This window comes from Moschus berezovskii, chromosome 10 (genome assembly GCF_049115385.1).
Source record: "Moschus berezovskii isolate FMDL1 chromosome 10, NW_MosBer_1.0, whole genome shotgun sequence".
Taxonomy (NCBI): Eukaryota; Metazoa; Chordata; class Mammalia; order Artiodactyla; family Moschidae; genus Moschus; species Moschus berezovskii.
Genome location: NC_142469.1, coordinates 4,197,167 through 4,216,417, shown reverse-complemented (window position 1 = coordinate 4,216,417; position 19,251 = coordinate 4,197,167). Strand labels below are relative to the sequence as shown.

Genomic DNA, 19,251 nt, shown 5'->3' with positions numbered 1-19,251 from the left:
ACGCCATCGTGATTATCTTCGTCGTGAAGATCTTTTTTTGTACAGTTCTTCTGTGTATTCTTGACACCTCTTCTTAATATCTTCTACTTCTGTTAGGCCCATACCATTTCTGTCCTTTATCGAGCCCATCTTTGCATGAAATGTTCCCTTGATATCTCTAATTTTCTTGAAAAGATCTCGTTTTTCCTATTCTGTTGTTTTCCTCTATTTCAGCAATACATGAACTATGAACTCCCAGATGTTCAAGCTGGTTTTAGAAAAGGCAGAGGAACCAGACATCAAATTGCCAACATCCAGTGGATCATGGAAAAAGCAAGAGAGTTCCAGAAAAACATCTACTTCTGGTACATTGACTATGCCAAAGCCTTTGACTGTGTGGATCAGAATAAACTGTGGAAAATTCTGAAAGAGATGGGAATACCAGACCTGACCTGCCTCTGAGAAACCTATATGCAGGTCATGAAACAGCAGTTAGAACTGGACACGGAACCACAGACTGGTTCCCGATAGGAAAAGGAGTATGTCAAGGCTGTATATTGTCACCCTGCTTATTTAACTTATATGCAGAGTACATCATGAGAAACGCTGGGCTGGAAAAAGCACAAGCTGGAATCAAGATTGCTGGAAGAAATATCAGTAACCTCAGATATGCAGATAGCCCCACCCTTATTGCAGAAAGTGAAGAACTAAAGAGCCTCCTGATGAGAGTGAAAGAGCAGAGTGAAAAAGTTGGCTTAAAGCTCAACATTCAGAAAACTAAGATCATGGCATCCAGTCCCATCACTTCATGGGAAATAGATGGGGAAACAGTGGCTGACTTTATTTTTCTGGGCTCCAAAATCACTGCTGATGGTGACTGCAGCCATGAAATAAAAAGACGCTTACTCCTTGGAAGGAAAGCTATGACCAACCTAGACAGAATATTAGAAAGCAGAGACATTACTCTGCCAACAAAGTTTCGTCTAGTTAAGGCTATCGTTTTTCCAGTGGTCATGTATGGATGTGAGAGTTGGACTGTGAAGAAAGCTGATCGCCGAAGAATTAATGCTTTTGAACTGTGGTGCTGGAGAAGACTCTTGAGAGTCCCTTGGACTGCAAGGAGATCCAACCAGTCCATTGTAAAGGAATTCAATCCTGGGTGTTCATTGGAAGGACTGATGTTGAAGCTGAAACTACAATACTTTGGCAACCTTATGTGACGAGTTGACTCACTGGAAAAGACTCTGATGCTGGGAAAGGTTGGGGACGGGAGGAGAAGGGGACGACCGAGAATGAGATGGCTGGATGGCATCACCGACTCTGTGGACATGAGTTTGAGTGAACTCCTGGAGTTTGTGATGGACAGGGAGGCCTGGCGTGCTGTGATTCATGGGGTCGCAGAGAGTCGGACATGACTGAGCAACTGAACTGAACTGAAAAAAAAAAAAAAAGTGTACTATGTATAGTTTATAGGTATGGTTTCATTTATATGAAATAAATCAAATACTAGATATATACATATATTAACTATATGTGCAGTGAAACAAATTGTTAATAATGGTTCCTGGGAATTAAGAGAAAGAACAGTGAAATATTCATCCTTTTACTTTACACTTTCCTATATTGTTTAAATGTCTTACAATGAATTTTGTATTGCTTCAGTAATACTTAATCTCAAAAGGACATACACTTTATAACCTTCTCTGTATTCTTAAACTTTAACTCAGTATTTGTGAAAATACTGAATTCAATTGATGCCATGCTTCAAGTCAGAAGTACTGGGTGTTTATTAAAATATACTTCTGAGACTTCATCTCACTTTTAGTAAATCAGATATTCTAGCCATGAGGTACGGGACTTTGCATCCTTAGCAACCACACTGGGTGATCTTAACCGCTGTCATTCTAAATTTCAATAAGTCAAAATGAATGCATTTGCTTAAAAATCAGCAAATGCCTCTGGGGTGAATACTTATGAGATACCTATCAGTCTAAAAGACAAGTTATTTAGCACAGGCCTGACCCAGAGGGAGAAAAGGCAAAAAACTGACTTAACACTGCAGATGGTCAGTGCAGCCATGAAATTAAGTCTCTTGCTCCTTGGAAGAAAAGCTATGGCCAACATAGACAGCATATTAAAAAGCAGAGACATTACTTTGTCATCAAAGGTCTGTCTAGTCAAAGTTATGGTTTTTCCAGTAGTCATGTATGGATGAGAACTGGACCATAAAGAAGGCTGAGCACCAAAGAATTGATGCTTTTGAATTGTGGTGTTGTAGAAGACTCTTGAGAGTCCCTTCGACAAAAAAGGAGATGAAACCAGTCAATCCCAAAGGAAATCAACCCTGAATATTCATTGGAAGGACTCATGCTGAAGCTCCAATACTTTGGCCACCTAATGCGAAGAGTTGACTCACTGGATAAGACTCTGATGTTGGGAAATATTGAAGACAGGAGAAGGGGATGATAGAAGATGAGATGGTTGGATGGCATCACTGATTCAATGGACAGGAGTTTGAGCAAGCTCCAGGAGATAGATACATAGTTATGTTTATGTATATAAAATAAAAACTCATTTACAGTAACAGAAAAAAAAAGCACATCTTCTTACTTCTGTTATTAAATGGCTTTGCATTTCAGTTCATAACAGTCAAGATTTTCCTTTTTCAGTCCATTAGACACTATTTACAAAGATGAAAAGACATTTATCAGTTTCATGTCATAATTGGTGCTGCATTTGACAAGTAAGGAATTCATGAAAACCTTAAAATATTAAATCTATATCTACATTCTCAGGCTTGGATTAACTTGAAGGTAATTATCAGATGAAGAACATAAACTTATTAATAATCAGGTGGTAAAATGTTTCAGGCTTCCCTGGTGGCTCAGCGGTAAAGAAGCTGCCTACAATGCAGGAGACCCAGGTTCGATCCCTGGGTCAGGAAGATCCCCTGGAGGAGGGTATGGCAATCCACTCCAGTACTCTTGCCTGGAGAATCCTGAGGACAGAGGAGCCTGGCATACTGCAGTCCATAGGGTCACACAGTCAAACATGACTGAAGCGACTAAGCAGCAGCAGCAAAGTATGTTTCATTGTTTTAAGTTTGTATAAAATATAGGTGACTGCCCTGTACTTTCACCTTCTCTAAGAGTTGTCTGATGTAAACATTAACCACGGCTTCTAGTTGATCCTCTGCTAAGATCTATTAGTTAAAATGCCCAAATACTTAATACACAAAGTCAAAATCCACATCAGCAGCTAGTTAGGTTTTCATATGGTGAAAAACAAATTCTTAATTTTTAACAAGGTTTCTGTTTCTCTTTTAGAGTTCAATGATTTGAACGATTTGAAATAGTACAAAATTTTACAACAAAATGATAAAAATTACCCTAGTTGACTTTAGATCTCTAATTTTGGAAAAAAGTTTTTAAAAGATAAACCTTGTTTATCTTGTTTCTGCTAAAGATTTAATACTTTGAAATGAGCAAACAATAAAATACAAAAAAATTAAGCCAGAGAGGATAGTAAACTTAAAGTGGCAGGAGAGAAGTGAACAGAACAAAGATGTTTACAGTGAACAAAATGCTAGTAAAATCCATTTGATTATATAGACCCATGATCACACTTAGAATTTGAAAAATGGATGGACTGAGTTTAGAAAGACCAGGTGTATGGAAGGAAGTTCACAAATTGAGAGAAACTTTGGAGCTTGAGGTACCTTTAAAATAATCCAAGCATAGAGTTCAACTAGAGATTTGTGTACTTGTAGATAGAACTTGATGCCAAGAGCATGGCTGAAACTTCGGGAAAGCCCAAGATACAGGATTTTCATAGCACCACCAACTGCTCACTTATGTGAAGGAGAAATGCTGCTACCTAGGATGTTGCAACCATCCAGCCATTACACAACAGCCTCCCTAGGCGAGCCCTGAGGGAACAGGATACCCACCACCTAGCCATCAGTTGATGCAGCTGCCACCACCACCACCACACCTCCCGCCCCTGAACCAACAGTGCATGCTGAAGACTCAGGATGAGGACAGGATAACAGGATACTGGTCCCAGACAGCTGACATGTGTATCAAAGTAATGATTTCAGTGAGCCCAGACATCGTCCCATATACAGAAAAGCACTTATTTCCTTGAGATGTCGTGACGTTTTTTTAACAGTACTCTTCTGATGTTCTGACTACCTGGTCTTCGTTGATTACATCCTGGCTGGCCCCCTCACTCTATCAGAACAGTCCTTCAGAGTAATTTCAGAGTCCTGGCTCCCAGGTTTCAATTCCTCAGAAAATCCATCAAATAAAACAGAATTCTCACCTTTTAGTTTGTGCATTTTTTCCAGTCACTTATCCCCCCTCACCCACAAGTTTATAAAAAAAAGCATCAGTGCCTTGGAATAAAGCATCCAATTTATTTCTTTACACATTCACTCTCAACTAGTTAAAAGAAAAACCTCATTTTAACTTGGTACCACAATATACTCCTTCACTGTGAAACATTTAAAAATGGGGATATCTGACCAACTCTGTAACAAAAGAATACAGGATGTGTATGAATGTATAGATATATTTTGATCCAAACATGAAGAAAAAACATAATTGTGATCAAAATTTGTAATCTTAACTCCCCCCCCCCCAAAAAAAGGGCAAGAGTTTTAATTAGAGTAACTATTTTAATATTTTTTCTTTATTTCTCCACTTTTATTTGATGGATTTTCTGAGGCCTTCAAACCTGGGAGCCAGGACTCTGAAATCACTCTGAAGAACTGCTCGGATGAAGTGAAGGAGGTGACTTTTTATGTATCTCTTTAGTAAATGGTTCTGTTCAAATCAGCTACAATCTTGGTGACAGAACTATCCTTCTAGAAACTCTCCAAAAAGTACTATTAATAGAAGTACTTGGCATGTGATTAAAGCAGGAAGGGATGGTGCAGAAAGCTACCCAGATTTGGATGGGATAAATGTAACAGAAAACATCAAGACTAAAAAGAGCCCCCTGGACACATACTGATTTCTACATTGAAGCACCACCCTTAAATCCTGTAAATCCCATGGCAACAGCGAATAAACCCATAGGTTTTCAAGGCTGCGTCCGGGAAGTTATTATAAATAATCAAGAATTACAATTAGCTTAATTAGGAGCAAAAGGTGGTTCAAATGTAGGTGACTGTGATGGGACAACCTGTGGATACAATGTGTGCAAAAATAGGGGTAAATGTATAGTAAATGGCACATTTTCTTGCAGCTGCTTGCTACATTGGGCTGGAAACACGTGACCAGTCTGTACTGTTTGAATAATCTTTGTCTCCACCAATCTCTATACCTGACCAATTATTTTCTTACAGTTGTTTGTGCTCTGGGTTGGGTGGGAAGGTATTGTGAAAACAATACTTCCTTTCAACTGAAAAATTCATGGCTAATCTTTACATTAAATACATTGATCCAGTTTACAGAATGAGAAATCTTCAGTTCACTGCTATATCCTTAAATTTTGGTAATACTGAAACTGAAGGTTTAATTGTATGGATAGGAAAAGCTCAAAATGAAGAAAATGGCTTTCTGGCAATTGGCCTCCACAATCAGACCTTGTGATAACAGCAGTTACCTTAGGAGAAAGTATCTCTGTATCTATGATTTATAGCAACGGAACATTCTGTGGTAATAAATGGCACCATTTAATTATAATTCAAAATCAGACTCTTATTAAAGCCTACCTAGATAACAGCCTAATTCTGAGGATAATGATCCAAATAAAAAATGTGTTGCTCTAAACTATGAAGGTATTTGTTATCTAGGAGGCTTTGTATGGCCAAAAGGTAAATATTGTTACTCAAGAGATTTTTTAAAGAAATTTTGCTGGCAAAATTAAAGATGTATTTTTTCAGGATACAAAAAAAAATTGAGTTAATTAAATCACAAGGATACAATGTTTGTAATGCTGATGAAGATTAGGTTAACAAATCAGTAATTTAAGTATATAAAAATATATATATATAAATGTAGTCATAGTTATTTCTCTGGCATACTGTTTACTGGAAATCAACTGTTCACTATTACCTCAAATAGTTTAAATGTTAACAGTTATTTTTATATAAGCTTATAAAATATAGCTGAAGAAAAGACTTTGGTCACTTTATCTGACACCCAATTTATCTGAGTCCTGGTTTTCACTCCATTAGTGTTTATTCATCTGTAAATTGTTTCTAAATGAAATTTAGGTGAGAATAAATTAGTGATACAAAGAAAATACGAAAAAGGTAAAAGGTATTAACCAAAGGAAAAATTAAAATTATTAAGGAAGGAAATATCATAGTCTATTACATGGCTCAGCTATGAATAGTTAAATTGAAATAATGTGAAATTTGAATATGGACCTAAGTAAGCCAAAAACCACTGAGTGATTGTGGGGAGGTGGAAAATGGGGGGAAGGAGAGTTGGCTGGTAAAGGTTAAATCCTTGTCTTCCCCAGCAAATTATCAAGAGATATTAGTTAAGAAAAAAAAAAATAGCATATACATGTCACTAACAAATATAAAGGCAAATAGCCTAAGAAACATCTAACAGATTTGAAAGCAGTTACCTCTGGAGAGCAGTGCTAACATTGTTGGGTTTTCTTTATAAACCTTGTAGAATATCTTTACATTTTAAGCCATGTACTTATATAACTGATCAAATTTTTAAGTTAAACTTCATTTAAACTTAACTATTCAATTCTACAGGTCTCCAAATTGAGCTTAAAACAGGTTCTGAATAATGTTATTGAAAATTTTTGTCCTGATATCAGTACCTTTAAAACCATAACTGAGGAAGTCCATTTTGCCCAAACATCTGTTACTAACATAATTGTGAACAACATTTGCACCCCCCTCCATTTAGACTGGGAGGTAGTTATTATTGCTGTTTCTACTTAACATTTTCAGTTTGGGATTTACAACAATTTTGCCACCAAAAAAACCACCTGACAATACATGACTGACAGAAAACACTAACAGGTCAGGACAGTAAGGAAGAAAAAAATCTTAGTAATAAGGAGCATGTGTAAAGTTGAAAAGAAAAAATCTATAATTATCTATTAAATGGAGAAAAGATTTTACACACATAAGATTGATACACAATGCTATTAAAAAGCAAAATCTGCCTGTTCAGATTCCAGTCTATACAAAGAAGCTAGGTGAACAGTATATCACTGCAGAATCTGAGATTTTTTACTTACTTTTGCACCTGTAGTGCAATCAGAAAGCTTAGTTTACAAAAGCTCCAGAACAAAAGTTAAGAACTATCGTGTCATTTGATGAGATATAAATGCCCCCAAACATACTATTCCCATCAACATTACAAAGTGTGTGAGCAAAATATAATGTAAGGCAAAACTGCAGAATGTCAATGCATTGATTCAAAGGTTTTGTTTTTTAACAGAAACCACACAACTCCAACATATGCTGAAAAACTGTGCCCTAAATTTGCTTTAGTCCATACTATTTCATTTAACTTTGGAGTTATTGAGACCACAAATGCTCTAAAAATTCTTTTTGATAGTTGACTTTTAAAGGTACACATTTTATGCATAAAGGCAAGAAAGTTGTTCAAGGAAGGTTATGAAGGCTTTGCCTAAACCACCTTTCACATTCGGTTTTTCTCTAAAGAGTCACTTCCCAAAGTACAGTTGAAGGACCCCTGAGGACCCCCTAGATATTTTCAGGGGATCCACAAAGAGAGTGATTCCTTTCTCAACAACAAATCCGTGGGAAGTCAGATTACCTTCATCATATTTCAAACAAAATGACATTACTACTAAACCTTAAAAGAAGAAAAGAGTCCAGGCGTCTTAAGTCAGATATTAGAGATGTACAAATATGGAAACCATCACTCTGTTAACTAAATTGACTTAGCTTGGAAGTTATTTTATATAAAATGTTATTAGCATAGAATGAGATTACCATCAAACAAGTATTTATTTTTACAATTAGGGCACTCAAAGCTGGTATTCTGGGACAACCCAGAGGGATGGGATGCGGAGGGAGTTGGGAAATGGGTTCAGGATGAGGGACACCTGTACACCCGTGGCTGATTCATGTCAATGTATGGCAAAAACTACCACAACATTGTAAAGCAATTAGCCTCCAATTAAGATAAAAAATAAAAAAGTGCTCATGATAAAATTTTGATTTCTAATATGATAAGTACAGACAATTCATAAAAACAAAAGCTCTTTAGAGGTCTCAATAATTGTTAAGAGTGTAAAGGGGTCTTGAAACTAGTTATCTTTGAGAACTGTTGCTTCAAAGCTGCTTCTCACAGCTGGCATCTTACATTCAGATGCCTTCTACACCTCACTGAAAGCACTGAATAGGGTACTGCTCACCACTGAATTCCAAGAACTGAGCAAATGCCTGAAGAATAGGCACAAGTTAAGACTGAAACTTGCAACCTAGAGTCTGTAGGTAAAATTCATAGGTCAAAATGGTTATTTTTTCATCTTAAAATCCAAAATTTCATGTGGTAAATTATCAACATTATTTGTTTTTGCTATCCTAAACTGATGACAGTGTTGAGGATGATTTCCTATGTGACATGCTTTTCCAGCACAAAATAAAAATAATTAATAAAAATCTTTCAGATTTTACTACAAATGGCATGATGCTTCTGTAACAAAAGTGTTGAATATAAACATGAGAATATTTTTTAAAGTAAGCTGAAATACCTTAGCCAAGAAATTGCACTTCTAGCTATTTACATAATTTTTGTGTTTCAATTCACACATTCATGTACCCTCTTGTTCTACACGATTATTGAAATTCTTTATGAAACAAATCAAAGAATCAGGGTGTTTGGCACCTTCATAGTAGTAGTAACCAATTTTCCTCACGATTTGCTTTGGGAAACAAACTACTTGTTACCTGGTGAAGTTACATATAGCTGTTCTCAGTTTAACAGTGGCTGGGCATAAATCAAGTTCTGTGCATTCTAGGAGCTTGCTGATGAAGAACCAGGTCTTATTAAAGCAAACAGTTCAATGCAGGAACACATCAGTTGCATTATATCCATCTCAGATCCCTCTAAAACTCTAGGTCAGGTTGCCACTTACTAAAGACCACAAAGGGCAATAAACATAATCAACAATTGACTTTTATGTTATCACACATATAAAAACATGTTAATATTCAAGAAGCTTGTCACTCCATTTTCTTCTCTACTGTTTGTATTTTTCCTTAACTTTTAAGCACTTACATCGCCTTAGTTGGAGGGACTGATGCTAAAGCTGAAACTGCAATACTTTGGTCACCTCATGAGGCGAGTTGACTCACTGGAAAAGACTCTGATGCTGGGAAAGGTTGGGGGCGGGAGGAGAAGGGGACGACAGAGAATGAGATGGCTGGATGGCATCACCGACTCGGTGGACATGAGTTTTGAGTGTACTCCGGAAGTTGGTGATGGACAGGGAGACTTGGCGTGCTGTGATTCATGGGGTCGCGGAGAGTCGGACACGACTGAGCAACTGAACTGAACTGAACTGACTGAGATATAACTCCAAAAGACTTGTAATTAAGATCTCGTTCACTACAATTTAAGCAAGTTAATAATGTAAATAATGGCCCTCAAAGTTGTAAATCTCAATCCCTGGAACTTGTAAATATGCAAGGTTACACAGGGAAAGGAGAATTATGGTCACAGATGGAATTCAAGTTGCCAATCAGTGGACCATAAAGTAGGACTGTCCTGGACTATGTGTATAGACCCACTGTGCTGACAAGGGTCATTAAAAGAGGAACAGGAAATAAGAAGGGCTAAACATGGCAGAGACTTAAGCTCCTGTCACTGACTTGGAAGATGGAGAGGGGGGCCATGCAGCAAGGCAGGTGGGTGGCCTCCAGAAGATGGAAAACGAAAGGAAATGAGTTATTTTCAAAGCCTTCAGATAAGGAATGCACCCTCTGACACCACAGATACCCATCATACTTTACTTCATAGAAGTGTAAGATAAATCTGTGTGATTTCAAGCCACTAAGCTTGTAATAATTTGTCACAGCAGCAAAAGGAAACTAATAAAAGAGGACTGGCAAATGAGGGTTTGAAATGAATACAAACTTTGCACATCTATACAGAACCCACAGACTTTTGCCCATGTCTTCTTGCTCACTCTGAGGCATGGGTGGTCCACAGGTAGATGAGATGGCAGGAAAAAGGGCTGTGAAAGGCGAGTGCGCTCATGAGGCTTCTGTCCCTCTTCCGTTCTCCAGCCTCAGAGCACAACCACACCACTGGACTTCGGAGAAAAAGTAGAACTGAGCTAGGATTCCAGTTCTGACAAATGCAATATAACCTCGGGACAGTACCAGTTTCTGAGTACCAGTTTCCTCAGCTCTAAGGTAAGTCTTCACCTTGCAGGCTGACCAAGGCTCACATAAAGCACTCAGCATGAGGTCTGACCCACAGAGGGTACATGGTGGCTTTCTTACTGACACAAGGATTACAAGGAGTGGACTTGGTAAGCACTGAGACATCCTGGTACATTTTACTTAACTGTTTATAAACTATCGTTTATAAAGAGCAAGTTTTTCTTAAAACAGGAGAAACAGACAGATGACTTTCACTAGTTTGTGTAAGGAGGTTGGTAGGTGAGACAAAGCATGAGAATGGTTTTGGAGCTACTGCTCCTCACTGGAAACTTTTCTCATTTTCCCTTTGTTTCCTCACAAAAGCCTCAAAATACTCAATATACCCATACTTACTCTCCACAGTAGTCAGTCCCTGGGGTTAAGAGACCTGGTTCCAGCATTCAGCAGCCCTGCAATCCCAGAGGATGGTCATTACTAACAGAGAGTTATATGGAAACTACCATGATTCTACTATGAACAAAGAATTTTACATTTCCCAGTTATATGTATAAAAACTATTTGCTAAGAGTAATCAAAAACTGACTTAAAGGCTTTCCTCAGTTGGTTAACCCATTCTTCTTTACTTGTATCTTGCAGAAGAAACCTGTTGTCTAATCAGTTTTGTCACTGAAAGCACATTTACTGAGATACAAATGGTTGATTTTCCACACCTGTGGATTTTCATCTTTGAATTCAACATCAGAAGGAAACCCCAACCCACTCCAGTACTCTTGCCTAGAAAATCCCATGAATGGAGGAACCTGGTGTCCATGGGGTCACAAAGAGTCGGACACGGCTGAGTGACTTCATTTTCACTTTTCAGATGGGGGAAAAAATTCCAGAAAATTCCAAAAAGTAAAACCTGAGTTTACTGTACACCGGAAACTATTTACATAGCATTTGCCTCATATTTACAACTATTTACATAACATTTACATTGTATTAGACTTACAAAATTGTAAGTAATCTGGATAGAGATGATTTAAAGTATATAAGTACACAGGTTATATGCAAATTTATGCCCTTTTATATAAGGGACTTGAGCATCCATGGATTTTGGTATCAGTGGGGGGATCCAGGAACCAGTTCCCCACTGATTACCAAGGGATGACTGTATGTGAAATAAAAAACCTAAGTTTTCTTTGGTTTGGGGCTTTTTTTTTTTGGTAAAACCTAATAACAGTTTCTTCATAATGATGCAAAAGCTGACTGACCTTAGTTTTTTTTTAATCTGCACTTATTTGTTTTCTAACAAGCTAGTTTCAAAAGGCGCAAATTCAAAAAAAAAAACAAAACATAAAACTTTTATTTAAATACAAATCCTCCTTTCAGAACCTGTGCTGTATGCTGTGCTCAGCCCCTCAGTTGTGTCCAACTCTTTGCAACCCCATGGACTATAGACCACCAGGCTCCTCAGTCCATGGTGATTCTCCAAGCAAGAACACTGGAGTGGGTTGCCATGTCCTTCCCCAGGGGATCTTCCCAACCCAGGGAATGAACCCAGGTCTCCTGCACTGCAGGTGGATTCATCACCATCTGAGTCACCAGGGAAGCCTGTTTCAAACTCCACATGATGGTAAATTTCAGAGGATAAGGATGACCAAAAAAGGGATTTCAAGTTGCTGCAACTTAGACTAAATGATTTGGTTTTGAATTTCCACTCATTTTTTCTCCAGTGAAAAACAGAAAGGCTGATTCAGTTTCAAAACCCATTATCTGTAAACTTTTTAGGAAAACAAACTTATCTTCCTAATTTTGTGAAGTCATGAGTATTTTTCTTCACTAATACAGGTAAATAAAAATACTGGCTTTTCTTTCTCTCTTTTTGGTCTCAAGGGACCAAATCATTTGGTAGCCACTACTTTAAATTAAAGCAATCAATACAGTTTTATGTAATTTAGAGTGGAAATAAATTTAGGTTTGGGTTAATAATAGCCTACCTGTGCTTTCAAGAAAAATGAGCATACAACATTATAGTTATTTACTCCCCAAACAAGCTAGGGCAAATTACACATTTTACAGAGAGATTCACAAGTTTCTCTTAAATAAAAGTTCTATGGTCTTAAAATGATTAGTCAGTGTATCAAATTTGGTGCACGTTTTCAGAAACATACCTATAAACTGGATTACAGTTGCAGTTTTTCTGCAGTAGCTCTAAATTCTAGTCTCATTAGAACTATATGATTTATCTCAATAGCCTATAATCTAAGATAAAGAAATAATTTTCCCCCTCATCTTACTCAGCCTATATGCTCTTGGTTGAGTAAGAGAAAAACAATATCTAAAGGTATTTAAAGCCTCAAAGAAGAAACTCTTTTACTACTGAATTTGAAATCACACACACAAAATAGGTGAGAAATTCTTTTATCATATTTAGAATCAAAATATCCCTTAAAATATTTACATTTTACAGTAAAAAGGATAGCAAAACACAAGATCATGTACAAGCTTAAGTATTCAAGTTTCTGAAGAGCCAAAAAGAAAAGGAAAATAATGGACTACCACAAAGCTGTAGCACAATAATAAACGCCTTCAGTGAGTGCAGATTAAAAGCAATACATGTACTCCTTGGGCTTCTGATTCTTGGTCAAAAACTGCCGAACGAAATTCTTAATATAATCTGATTATGAAGTTGCTTGGCTTTTTGTTGCTCCTCTAGTTTCTTTAAAAACAGTGCAATTTAAAACAAACTTACAGAGTACACATTACTCTCAAATTAGTCATTATAGAAAGGACATTCACTAGAGGTCGTAAATATATTCCACAGTTAACCATATTTACCAATTAAGGAATAAAACTAAATTTTCTAAGCCTTTATTGCATATTAATAAAACAAATCTTTGAATATACAGCAATGTAAATTTTTAAAAATATTAAATTCCTGTAACTAGGGCTGTTGGTATGAAGAAGGGATGATGAGCACTGGCACAGAGCACTCTGCACCAACACACACAATTTATTCTTCTGCAAACCACCAATATTAAAAATTCAAAAGATGGCACGATCCTAGCAGGCAGTCATGAAGTTTCAAAGACACGACATCAAACAGTTATTAAACACACCCCTGCAGCTGCCCGCCAGCTTTACCTCTTGCTCTTAGCTCTCTCAGCGTGGTCCCTGTCTTTGTGGTACCTGTCTCTGTCCTTCTCGCCCTCTCTATGCTTACTCTTCTCCCGCTCCTTGTCCTTCTCCTGGTCCTCACCCTTCGGCTTGTCGGGCTTCCTGTCTGCACTCTTGCTCTCCCTGCCCGCCCTGCCATCCGCCCCGCGCTCCCCGTGAGGCAGCCGCGCCCGCTCTTTATCTTTATGCCCCTCGTCCCTGCCCTTCCTGTCTCTGTCCTTGTCCTGGGCTCTGTCTCTGCGCCTGTGCCTTTCGGGTTCCTGCTCCCACTCCTTCTCGTGGCGCTCTCTTCTCAGGTGGTGTGAGTCACTGTAAAACCTCTGACGATCCCCCTTACCCCTGTTAAATGGTCTGTCCAGTTGCTGCTGGTCTTGCCTACCCCAAGGGTCACTATGGCGCCGTTCCGGCCTCCGAATGTCTTTAACTTGGTAAAAATTCTGTGGGCCCAGATACCTTGACGCTTGTGAGAGAGGACCCATCATACGCTGTGGCTGGCCGGTCAGATGGACAACAGGTGGCCAGGGAACCAAGGGATTTGGGGCAAAGCCAAAGCCTGGAGGGGGAAGTAATGGGGGTGGCAAATGTGGCGGAAATCCAAACATGCTTTGTGGGGGGAAATTAGGAGGTCCTGGAAATGGAAACCCAGGTGGGCTAGACTTGAGATGCTGAAGGCTGGGCTGCTGCGGTCTTATGGGTGAAAAGTTTGCACTTGTTCTGGGGCTGGTGCTTCTGGAAGTGAAACTGATGCTTTTAGAAGGAAATTCGGATTGACATGTGTTTCCAACCTCAAAATGAGATGCTGTTGCTGCTGATCCTCTTCGAAATGGGTGCACAGTTTCAATATTTTGCATTAAAATCTCCTGTAAGGGTTTTGCTTGTTCCACTTGAGAAGACTGTATGTTTTCTACCGATGGTGAGTCTTGTACAGCCCCTGAATCATCACTCTGTTGAACACAGGGGCTTTTCTCTACAGAAGGTATCTTCTCCTCCACGCTGCTCTGCTCAGTTAAGTGCGATGGGCCAGGCAGCGGCGGCTTCTCTCCATGACGGCAGCCTTCTCCTTCTCTGTTTTCGGGAGCAGTCACCTGCTGATTTCTTCCAGCTGCTTGCCGAGGATCCCTCTTCAGGTTGATAAACTGCGGGGCCCTTGTCGTGTTAGTAACAGCATTTTCACTGCAACTCACGTTACCATCTACGTTTCCTCTCCCTACACTAGACCTACAGGGAGGACTAGTATTTGAAGTCCTGTTATCTTGCAAATTATTCTCTTGATCCTGTAGCAGCTGTTTTAACACTCTCTCTTTACTCTCCACAGTGTCCTCTTGTTTTGACTGAATTGATAAATTTGTTAGGAATGCTTCTGTAGAAACATCTGGTGGTTTACCTCTGAGACTAAGACTTGTCAAAGGCCCAGCAGAAATGGAAGAGACCCCCAGTGCAGACGCCTCTTCTCCTCCTACTGCATTATCTGTCAATTCTGAAGGGTTATCTCCTTTAACTTTCACTTCCTTGGCTTCACCATCAGTTTCTTCTTCTGTATCTATCGTCCCTGCTTTTGGATTAGCTTGCTCATTTATAAATGGAATTTCTTTAAGAGTGTTTTGTTCTGTCCCTAACTGAGCTTGTTCGTATGTTTGACCAGTGGTGCCCAAAAGGCTCTGAAGGATATCATCCACAGGAAGAGGTTTATTTGCCAATTCCAGAGTAGATGGTTGATTTTCCCAGCCAATTAAGACCCCAGGAAGGAATCTTAAAGGTTTTGGTGGTTCTTGTTTGGTGACTTCCAATAACGGTTCAATGACTGTTGGAAGGTCTTCCTGAAGAGTTTGCTGAGGCTTATTTCTCTGTTTGTGCAATACGGTTGTAAAAGAATTAAAAAAGCCGTTCTCCTCCTCTGCTGCCCCCTCTGTGGACACTTCTGTCTTGCTTTTTTTGTCAGGTGGCACTGTCACCGGTGCACTTTCTGATACCTCAGCTGTGCGACCAGCACCAGCACTGTGCTGCCGCTTCAGCCTCTGACGAATAATCAAGCCCAGCAACAGATTAGGTCTATGCAATTCCAGGCCTGTACAGAATCAAAAACATTAATCAAGAGTCATTTTCAATCATGATAATAAAGAGTAAAATTTTGCTTACTACAGTCTCCTAAACAGGTGCCTGTTCCTGTCTGGGCAGATCCTGAGGGCCAAGTCCCAAGAAGGAAAGCAGGCTCAACTTTCCCACTCGGGCCCTCTCACCCCATTTCATTCATATTCTATTAATTAAATAGATACTTACCAGGTCCATCAAAGGGCACGAGAGGGTGTGGGATTTTATCCATAGCGCCCAGAGGGATGAGGTACATGTCTTTGACCTGCTTCATGTTGTTAGCGGCCACTCCATAGCGCTTCCTGCTACTGAAGTATGCAAACAGCAAAGTATAAGAAATTTGATCTTCTTCAGTCACAGGTGTGAAGCGAACCACACAAATTTCCTGTTCAAGAAAAAAACAAATAATAAAAATAATAAACTAAACAATAGCTTGGTTTTAAATACCATTTTCAATTATAATAATCAATTGAGTTTTCTGACACTTACCAAGTAATAACATGGCTTACCAACTTAAATGAGATATGAATACTATAAGGAAACTTTTAGGAAAAGATCTTTACTGATCCACAGGTGGATCTGTTTTATCTGAAAGTGTTTCACGGAAACTCTGTCCTAAAGTAATTAATTTGTTCAAGGTGACACACTTATCAGGGGCAAAGAAGATATTTAAAGCCACATGTCTTGATATCTATACTATGTCCTATTTCCAATGTTATAACTTCTACAGAGGGCCATCTATATTCTCAGTACACTGCAAATTAATAGCAGCCACCACCACTGCCCCACTATGTACAAACACCTCTAGAGAAGTGCACAAGTCCACTGATACTCCAACTTCGAGGAACCAAATCGAGGAATAAAGCCGGCTGAGTGAAATGACCTCAAATACACATAGGCCATAAATTTTATAAAATCATTTGGCTTACTCAGAAACTTATTTGCTTGCCTCTGAGTTCTTGGCTTTGTTTCAGATTTAAAAAAAAAAAAAAGCCCCAATTTGGTGCTAATTTGGTAGAATGAAAAACATGTTTTTTCATGAAAGTATACAAGGAGATCCAACCAGTCCATTCTAAAGGAGATCAATCCTGGATGTTCATTGGAGGGACTGATGCTAAAGCTGAAACTGCAATACTTTGGCCACCTCATGCGACGAGTTGACTCACTGGAAAAGACTCTGATGCTGGGAAAGGTTGGGGGTGGGAGGAGAAGGGGACGACGGAGAATGAGATGGCTGGATGGCATCACCGACTCTGTGGACATGAGTTTGAGTGTACTCCGGGAGTTGGTGATGGACAGGGAGGCCTGGCGTGCTGTGATTCATGGGGTCGCGGAGAGTCGGACACGACTGAGCGACTGAACTGAACTGAACTGAACTGATACAATCAAATAGTGGAGAGTCATGTCAACCACCGGAGAAGGCAGTGACACCCCACTCCAGTACTCTTGCCTGGAGAATCCCAGAGACAGGGGAGCCTGGTGGGTTGCCGTCTATGGGTTCGCACAGAATCGGATACGACTGAAGTGACTTAGCAGCAGCAGCAGCAGCAGGTCAACCACAAAGCCTAAACTGATGCAAGACCCTAGGAGGAGAGCAAGTGAGGTGGACTAAGGCTCCAACTCTTAGATCTGTCACCTCGAATGCCCTTATCTGGAGGCAGCAACTGTGACAGTGTCTTGGTCAGTTCTAGATGGAGGCACACTATACCGTATTTGTGGTAATAAAGGGGCAGATGAAGAGCAATTCCCCAAATGTCCGAGAGTAATACTTCCCAACACTTTCCTGACTTCCACTATCATAAGAATGTGAAAGCAAATAAATAAGACTTTTCATATAGTGCTTCAAAGCTTTATCTGTATTCTAACACTGTATCAGTTTAAATTCTACAATCTATATTGGAAAAAAAATTATTTTCAGCTGAAGAGCATCCATTTTGAATTATTACTAACCTTACTAAAGACTTCTGATCATAAGAGAAAAAAATTAATGTTCATTTATTCAAGATTTATTTTTTGAATGTCTGTAACATGCTGAGTATTAACATCCTTGGAGAGAAAAATGATTTCTTCTAATGATTAAATATTCCTGTGTAGCAGTGTTCTATGAATTAAAGAAATGATAGAAGATATAGAGAGAAAAGAAAGAGAGAAATATTGCTGTAAAGGCTATTAACTATATCCCAATATCTATCCTCCTCATTTCCTACTAGACAGCCCTCTTAACCTTCGGTTGGGCACATGGCCATCCAACAGAGATCATACTTCCCAGCCTAATAGCGTATAAGCTCTTGCCAATGGCAGTTAGAGAAAGTAAAAAGAAAACCGCACATTCCAGGTCTTGCTTTTAAAACAACTCAATAGCCATTCTTCTTTTTTTCCCCACTTGGAGCTGATAAATCAGCTCTGACTTTGCTTGACTGCCAAGGGCCACAGTCTTAAAAACAATCAGACAGAAGAGCCCAATCCATGAATGATCTAACAACTAAAAGACTCTGAACTATGGACCTACCTAACGTAACAGGAAAAGTTTATTTTTTGAGCCACTGTATTTTAGGATCTCTGTCCCAACAGCTTAGCCTGTGCCCCCAACCAAAACAAATGTCTATAATCAAAGCAAGGGAACATTCCAGAATGAATCTCAATACTTATTCTAAAACATTCCTTTCAAAACAATGATAGAAATTACTGAGACAATACCAAAAGTGGGAAAATGAAAAATAAACTAAAGGAATAATGGGTTTCAGCCTTAGCCAATGGCATATTATTTCAATATAGGTCCTCTCTAGGGGACCTTGCATAAGAAATCTCTCGGTGGTTTACTTTTCATATATTTTCACACACTGGTAGAGAGAAAAAAGTTCTCCTCACCTTGGTTCCTGAGGCTTTAATTTTTTCCACATAATCCCAAACTGTTTGAGGTGATATCCTACCACCTACTTGAATACTATCTGGTAGGTCCTGTGGTAAAAAATGAAGGTAATCAATGTTAACAGTTTATCTTCATTATAATATCTATACTTCACACAAATTTAGCTCTAAGACTAATTTGAAAAAGTGATTTAAAAAAAGATTATAAAATACATCAATGAATATAAAAAAATATAGGACTAGCATTTAGGCTTTACCTCAAATGTCAACTCCAAATGACTGAGGTGGATGCTCAAATACAATTAAGAAAGAATCTCAGGTCAAGAAAAAGCAGCAGTGCCAGCATCCCACTCTGACAACCCAGAAAGAGTACAGCAGACTTCAGAATATTAGGGGGCACTGTTTCCCCCATCCTTTTTTTTTTTGGTGATAGTGAACTGGGGTATGCCTTAATCACTAACAGCTGAATTTCAGAAGTTATCAAGTTTAACTATACAGTATACTTTTGCACAGAAGAGAATATTATTGTAATAATGCAATAATGTATAACTGTTCAGTATGTGTATTATAATAATGTATACAATGTATATAATAATGTATATAATGTACAATTATAATAATGTAATGATGTAAAAAAGGTTCTTTTTTTTTAAAGGCCCAATCTTTCTGAGAATAGGGGACTATACATAAAATCAATTATGAGGTGTGTAGTTAAGAATATTTGAAACTTTAATCAGTATATTTGTTTTCTGATGAAGACAGAAAAATCATAATCAATATTAATTCAATTAAATAATTAATTGCTTTAAATAGTT

General features: G+C 38.6%; 1 protein-coding gene across 6 annotated transcripts in view; it reads right to left on the bottom strand.

Moving 5' to 3' along the window:
* Window positions 1-12,708: 12,708 nt before the first annotated feature.
* PHF3 (PHD finger protein 3) overlaps window positions 12,709-19,251 on the bottom strand; it is a 92,658-nt gene continuing 86,115 nt past the window's right edge. For all 6 annotated transcript variants that reach the window (XM_055433593.2, XM_055433595.2, XM_055433594.2 and 3 more), the window contains 3 exons: window positions 18,437-18,526; window positions 15,758-15,953; window positions 12,709-15,545 (listed from right to left, as the gene is read on the bottom strand). In XM_055433593.2, the coding sequence (XP_055289568.2) occupies window positions 13,444-15,545; window positions 15,758-15,953; window positions 18,437-18,526 (2,388 nt within the window). In that variant the 3' untranslated portion in view covers window positions 12,709-13,443. The remainder of the gene's footprint in view (window positions 15,546-15,757; window positions 15,954-18,436; window positions 18,527-19,251) is intronic.